Below are 7,479 nucleotides of genomic sequence, written 5' to 3'. Positions count from 1 at the left end.
CGGCACGACACCCCGGCACGACACCCCGACCATGAGACACCGACACCCTGACACCACACCCCGACCCTGACCCCGACCACCGACACCCAACACCTGACACCCCGACCACCGACACCCTGACACCACACCCACCCTTACCCTCGACCCCTGATACCACACCACACCCCGACCATGAAGACGTGCGACTACATCAACCGCGTTGTGCTAACGCTTCCGCTTTCGGTCTACGAGGGTACATGGACAACACTCTCCCCTCTCGTTGCTATGCATCACCATGATTTTGCGTGTGCATAGGAAATTTTTTGAAATTACTACGTTCCCCAACACTTTACTCCAAAGGCGCAACAGGTTATCTAGTTAATAATAATGTTTGTGCGCATCACAATGATGTAGGGGTCGACGAATTTAACCTTCTTTCAGAAAAGGTAACTTATATAATCTTGGAGGATTTAATCCTTCAATCCTCTAAAAAATCTAGATTATATTCCTATGAAACTTCCTTAAATTTAAAATAAATTCAAAAGTCTATTTGGGCAACTCCAACACGTCGATGCAAACCTACATGGTTTTTGTTCACTTTTCGTTTGTTTGGGTCGGCTAGAGGCGCGTTGTCCGACCGCATCCACCCAAACCTGACTTGTGCACCCAACTGACGGACACATTTTAGTCCATGCGTCCAAAATTTTGGCAAGCAAATTTAATAAAAAATGGACCAGCGGCCATAGTTCATGTCGGCGAACATGCCAGCAGCCGGCATACATGCTAACCTACAAGAAAATGCCATAGTTCATGTCGGCACACTTACTAGAGCACAAAAAGACAAACATAGTTTAACCATGCCATGCATCTAAACCGTGGTTCATGCCAACATACAAAAAAGATGACGCTCTCGGCCATAGATCAACCATCTAGCTTGAGCATCTCCTTTCACCTCTTCCTGAACGAATCCTTTCCCCTTAATGGTGGCCTTATGTTGAGCGGCAGTGACCAGGGCGGTTGCGGCAACCTTCTTTTTTTTTCTCGGCATCGACCTTCCTCCGGCCAATCCTCTTTGCCGATTGGATGGGCTTCTGCTCCGGCATCAACTCTTTGTGTGCTGCTTCTTGTGCACGGGCTAGATGACCACGTCGGCAGGGGGTGGCACGTCGACATGGTGAGTGGGCAGGAGGGCGATATGGCAGAAGGATTTTGGGAAAGAGAGGGGAAATGGGTGGATGTGCTCCCTACGGGCGGGCCAAGGGGACAAGAACGGGCGCCGCACGCGTCCATGCTTCTGCGCTGACGCAAACCCGACCAAAATTTGGGCAGAAAATGGTCGCGGGTGGACAAAGGACGGACATTATCCGTTTGCGTCGGCGTGTTAAGCCGTAGTTTCTGTCAGTTTCGACCCAAAACAACATGCGTGGACAAAATGCGTCGACGACAGTCCAGACCGCGGAAGCCATCCAATGCGGTCCTGTATCGGTTCGCAGCGTCGTCCGGACGCGGATCCTCCCGCAAACCGGAGACAAGCGTAGGGGAGGTTCGCGGGAGTCCGGACCACTGTCACGCCCCCTTCTGACCGCCCTGGCCCACCAAAAACCCCTCCCCCGCACACGCGTGCTTCTCGCCCGTCACCCGGCTACCCGCATTCATGCCGTTGTAGAACGCGCCACTCCACATTGAAGGCGGCTCATGGAGGACGTGCTGTCTCAATGCGTCCGCCACTGAAGCGGCGCACTAGTCGAGGGCGACGCCCGCTGCACGCCCGGCTGAACACGCTTCCATTAAATCCGTGTGGAAGCCGAGAAACCTACTCTGGCCACACGCCCGTTCACGAGCGGGCGGGCATTAAACACAATGCCAGGCAAGCTCCTCCCGTCCGCCCTCTATTTAAACGACGCCAGCCGCCGAGAAGGAATTGCACCACTCCGCCTGCTCTCTGTCTCCTCCTTTCACCATTTTCTCCACTATTTTGATGGCATCCAACGAGCCGGAAGAGTAGTTCTCCAGCATGAAAGCCGTCTGGGTGGCCCGTCGAGCCCGCTAGATACGAGCGAGATAGCTCGCTGCTCCACCTCCAAGCCCGACGGAGCAAGTTGCCTCCCCAGGCCGACGCATGGTTCATCAACTCACCGCTCCAAGCTCGCGGAGGAGTGGCGAGTTGCTCTAGGCCAGCACGGCGGGGAGCACGACGGCACAGGCATCCTCGCTGCCGTCGACGATGGCGCATCGTACCGTGCCTCCTACCGCGCCGTTCGCCGTCGACACGTGCGTAGCTCATCATACAGACAGAGAAAGAAGCCAGCTGCGCGACTATGGGCGAGGTGGCGGCCATCATGTCCGCGCTCGCCGTCATCATCGAGGAGAAGTAGAACACGTGAGGCGCTTGTATCCCATGGGGGGCCACCGCCGGCGCGTCCCCGGCTTGTACAGTCGGTGGCCTGTCTGGTCTTCATCTCAGACCATCCTGGACACACCCGTCTGGGCTCCACGGAAGCACCCTTCCATTCCGCCTGAAGCACCCTCTTTGCCACTCCGATGAGCGGCGCAATCGGACATACGGAAGATACGGGGGAAGAATATGCCTCTGGGACTCCCGGCAGTCCGGTTAGCGGGCTGCCGGACATGGGGAAGACAAAGGGATCCGTCACGGCTGGTCGTAGACTAATGTAGTGTATCCTTGTCGCGGGAGTGAAGCTCCGCACGACCGTGTGTGCACATAATTTTACCGTTTTAGTTAAAATATGTCCAAAATGTAATCGTTTTTGTCCGATTCGTATGAAATCGGTCATGTTTGTATGAAATTCGGTCGTGTGTGCATGAATTTCATTCAGTTTGTTAAAAAAGAGTTTGCAATGCATGCTACTAGCGTTAGATGGCGGCCTCGTGCATCCTTATCTATGGATTGATCCACTGTCCGCAAATGCGGGAGGAAATTTGCGGACGACGGTTAGAGATGCCGATTTTCGATCTTGAAGCAAAGATGAAAACGGGCATTGACGCCTCTAGGAAAGAATCCAATGCAGCTCAGTCCACCTCAAAAGCACCGAAAAGTCCCGAGATTCTTTCTACTCGCGCGGGCGCGGTCCACCAAGCCTCGAACCGTGCACCGCCCCGCCCACGTACACCGAGCCTATTTTTTTCTTGGTCGGGCTTGGGCAGCCGCTCTCGGTCCATACTCACGGCCCAAGCGCCCCCCGCCCGACGCAGCACTAACTTTTAGCCCGCGCGGCCGGCCCATCCGAACCCTCGATGGCTTGCTACAGCAGCTCATGGCCGTCCGATCACTTCTGTCCTGCGTTGCAGCAGCTTTTCCCCCTCGCCCCTTTTTTCCTTTTGTCACCAACAAATACCACCACGGTTCGCTCGACACCCCAACCCCTTCGCTCCTCTCCTCCTCTCCGACCTGCAACAATGGCGTTCTCCGGTGAGGCGGCTGCGCCCTACAAGTAGACGGCGGAGGCTCCCGTGCCGGTACGTCCTTACCCACCTCGGCTACTCCTCAGAGTCCGAATTTCCGCAGCTCAATTACTTACACTTGGTTTCTTCTCCTGTTTGAATTTGTAGGGGAGGGGAGGGGAGGGGAGGGCGGCGTCCCAGGCCGTGAGGTCCTCTGGTGCAGATTTGACTGAATCCCATCTCTCCTAGCTCATCCGCTTTACCGGAATCGCCTTCTTGCGGTATTTTGGGGGCGTCTCCTCCTTCTTCCGAGCCCGTAAAAGCCCTCACTTCTTGTTGCCGTGCTGTTTGGGCCCTTGCCATTTGGGATCCAACTCGCAGCAATGCGGTCCCTCGTGCTGCTGCTCCTCGTCCACCTCGTCTTCTTGGCGGAGGCCAAGGGCGGCGGCCGCGCGGGCCTGGCGGCGGCGCTGAACGACGACGTCCTGGGGCTGATTGTGTTCAAGGCCGACGTGGTGGACCCGGAGGGGCGCCTCGCGACGTGGAGCGAGGACGACGAGCGGGCCTGCGCGTGGGCCGGCATCACCTGCGACCCGCGCACCGGCGGCGTCTCGGGGCTCAACCTCGCCGGCTTCGGCCTCTCCGGCAAGCTCGGACGCGGCCTCCTGCGCCTCGAGTCGCTCCAGTCGCTCTCCCTCTCCGCCAACAACTTCTCCGGCGACATCCCACCCGACCTCGCCCGCCTCCCGGACCTCCAGTCGCTCGACCTCAGCTCCAACGCCTTCTCGGGCGCCATCCCGGAGGGATTCTTCGGCAAGTGCCACGCCCTCCGGGACGTCTCCCTGGCCAACAACGCCTTCACCGGTGACACCCCGGACGTGGCCGCGTGCGGCACGCTCGCGTCTCTCAACCTGTCCTCCAACCGCCTGGCCGGCATACTGCCCAGCGGCATCTGGTCCCTGAATGCGCTGCGAACCCTGGACCTCTCCGGCAATGCCATCACCGGCGAGTTGCCTGTGGGCATCAGCAAGATGTTCAACCTGCGGGCGCTGAACCTGAGGAGGAACCGCCTCACAGGCAGCCTCCCGGATGACATTGGGGACTGTCCGCTGCTGCGGTCAGTGGACCTGAGCTCTAACTCGCTCTCCGGCAACTTGCCGGAGTCCCTGCGGAGGCTCTCCACTTGCACAGACCTTGACTTGAGCTCAAATGAGCTCACCGGAAATGTTCCAACTTGGGTTGGAGAAATGGTGAGCCTGGAGACGCTAGATTTGTCGGGGAACAAGTTCTCCGGGGAGATTCCGGGGTCAATTGGTGGGCTCATGTCACTGAGGGAGCTGAGGCTGTCCGGAAATGGGTTCACCGGTGGCTTGCCCGAGTCAATCGGTGGATGTAGAAGCCTAGTGCACGTTGACGTGAGCTGGAATTCCCTCACTGGCAGCCTGCCTACCTGGGTATTTGCTTCTGGTGTGCAATGGGTGTCGGTGTCCTACAACACATTCAGTGGTGTAGTGATGGTGCCTGTGAATGCAACCTCTGTGATTCAAGGCGTGGACCTGTCAAGCAATTCATTTTCAGGACGGATCCCGTTGGAACTCTCGCAACTGCTCACCTTGCAGTCGCTGAACATGTCTTGGAACTCGCTGTCTGGGAGTGTTCCAGCCAGCATTGTGGAGATGAAGTCACTGGAGCTGCTTGATTTGAGTGCCAATAGGCTCAATGGGAGCATTCCATCTACCATTGGAGGGAAGTCGTTCAAAGTGCTGAGCCTTGCCAAGAACTCCCTCACTGGGGAAATCCCACCCCAGATCGGTGATTGCTCTGCCTTGACATCACTGTAAGTTTAAGCATCTCTTTCTTATTCAACTCGATTCGCTAGGTCGATATTTCGAGTTGTTCATGCAATTCTGTCTTTAATTGTATGCTTGATTACTATGTGCAGGGATCTATCACACAACAGTCTAACCGGAGCTATTCCAGCAGCAATAGCCAATCTCACCAACCTTCAGACTGCTGATCTTTCTCGGAACAAGCTCACGGGTGGTCTGCCAAAACAGCTCTCCAACCTTGCCCACCTCATTTGCTTCAACATTTCACATAACCAGCTCTCCGGGGACCTCCCTCCTGGTAGCTTTTTTGACACAATTTCCCTCTCATCTGTGTCCGACAATCCTGGCCTTTGCGGTGCAAAGCTCAACTCATCTTGTCCTGGTGTATTACCTAAACCAATTGTACTGAATCCAGACTCTTCTTCCAATCCGCTGACACAGAAAGAGCCTGTGCCTGGGGGGCTCCATCACAAGAAAACCATACTGAGCATCTCAGCCCTTGTTGCAATTGGTGCTGCTGTTCTCATTGCTGTTGGTATCATAACCATTACAGTTCTTAACCTTCAAGTTCGTGCCCCAGGTTCTCATTCTGCTGCTGCTGCTGCTGCGCTGGAACTCTCCGATGGATATCTCAGTCAGTCTCCAACAACTGACGTGAATGCAGGCAAGCTTGTCATGTTTGGAGGAGGCAATCCAGAATTCAGTGCCAGTACCCATGCTCTTCTGAACAAGGACTGTGAGCTCGGCCGTGGTGGTTTTGGCACTGTTTACAAGACCACTCTCCGAGATGGCCAACCTGTTGCCATCAAGAAACTGACAGTGTCAAGCTTGGTCAAATCTCAAGATGAATTTGAGAGGGAAGTGAAGATGCTGGGCAAGTTACGCCACCGTAACCTTGTTGCACTCAAGGGCTATTACTGGACGCCATCACTTCAGCTTCTTATCTACGAGTTTGTCTCTGGGGGTAACTTGCATAAACAACTTCATGAATCGTCCAATGCAAATTACCTTTCATGGAAGGAAAGATTTGACATAGTTCTTGGTATGGCAAGAAGCCTGGCTCACCTCCACAGGCATGACATTATCCACTACAATCTCAAATCAAGCAACATTATGCTTGATGATTCGGGCGAGGCCAAGGTGGGGGACTACGGATTGGCAAAGCTACTGCCGTTGTTGGATCGGTATGTTCTAAGCAGCAAGGTACAGAGTGCACTTGGTTACATGGCACCAGAATTTACATGCAGGACTGTGAAGATAACCGAGAAATGTGATGTGTATGGATTTGGAGTTCTTGTGCTGGAGGTCATGACAGGGAGGACACCAGTGGAGTACATGGAAGATGATGTTATTGTACTGTGTGATGTGGTGAGGGCTGCTTTGGATGAAGGCAAAGTGGAAGAGTGTGTCGATGAGAAGCTCTGCGGAAAATTCCCACTGGAAGAGGCGGTTCCTATCATGAAACTTGGCTTAGTTTGTACTTCTCAGGTTCCCTCCAATAGGCCAGACATGAGTGAGGTGGTGAACATATTGGAGTTGATCAGATGCCCACAGGACAGCCCAGAGGCCGAGTTAGGTTAAGCTCTATCTGCTTTGGCCCCCTTCTCGTCAGGCCTTGTTTCATTTTGGGTATCCTTCTTTGCTTGGTAGTCATTTAAGCATTCTATCTAGTGTGCTTTAGGTAGTAGGAGCAGAGTGCCAAGTGCCAACCTAGTCTTCGATAGGCAAGAAATTATGTACTGTAATGCATTCCAACGGTCTCATAGCCTATGGCTGTTGATGTGTTTGACTTTGATCCTCATCAGTATGATGCCTGTTGTGGATCCTCTCACATCAGTTTTATAAGCATGAGACTTATTTCAAAAGTATTTGTATTTTTGTGGTGTCTTGTCCACAGGTTGTCTGTAGTTGTTAGTTTCAGTTGTGCAGTGTGATGATGGAGTGATGCTACTTGTGTTGTCCTCTGGTGTCTCCTTTTCAAACCATGTATGGCGGGTCCAGTTGATCTAATCCTGTCATCTCTAGCTAGGTCTAGCTCCATTTAAAACTTTATATGCACTTGAGCTACTATAAAATTCTTGTGTATTTGTAGTGCTTCACCTGAAATGCAATGCTTTTGCATTTCAGGTAAGCCTTGTATTGCCGGAGAAACTCCCTTGTTTCTCTATCAAAGAGGGAAACAACGATGCTTTCATTTCATGTGTTCCAGCAACTTTGGTGCCCAGTATGTGTCATCTGGTTCAGAAATGCCTTTCTTTAAAATTTTAAA

At 53.6% G+C, this 7,479-nt stretch overlaps 1 protein-coding gene across 1 annotated transcript; it reads left to right on the top strand.

Moving 5' to 3' along the window:
* Positions 1 to 3,319: 3,319 nt before the first annotated feature.
* LOC119285608 (probable LRR receptor-like serine/threonine-protein kinase IRK) lies at positions 3,320 to 7,171 on the top strand. Its single transcript, XM_037564931.1, has 3 exons — positions 3,320 to 3,456; positions 3,550 to 5,218; positions 5,324 to 7,171. The coding sequence occupies exons 2-3, from the start codon at positions 3,765 to 3,767 to the stop codon at positions 6,789 to 6,791; spliced, it is 2,922 nt and encodes a 973-aa protein (XP_037420828.1). The 5' UTR covers positions 3,320 to 3,456; positions 3,550 to 3,764; the 3' UTR covers positions 6,792 to 7,171.
* Positions 7,172 to 7,479: the final 308 nt, after the last annotated feature.

Source organism: Triticum dicoccoides, chromosome 4A (assembly GCF_002162155.2).
Source record: "Triticum dicoccoides isolate Atlit2015 ecotype Zavitan chromosome 4A, WEW_v2.0, whole genome shotgun sequence".
Taxonomy (NCBI): domain Eukaryota; kingdom Viridiplantae; phylum Streptophyta; class Magnoliopsida; order Poales; family Poaceae; genus Triticum; species Triticum dicoccoides.
The sequence above is the reverse complement of the archived record's forward strand: the minus strand, read 5'-3'. Positions and strand labels throughout refer to the sequence as shown.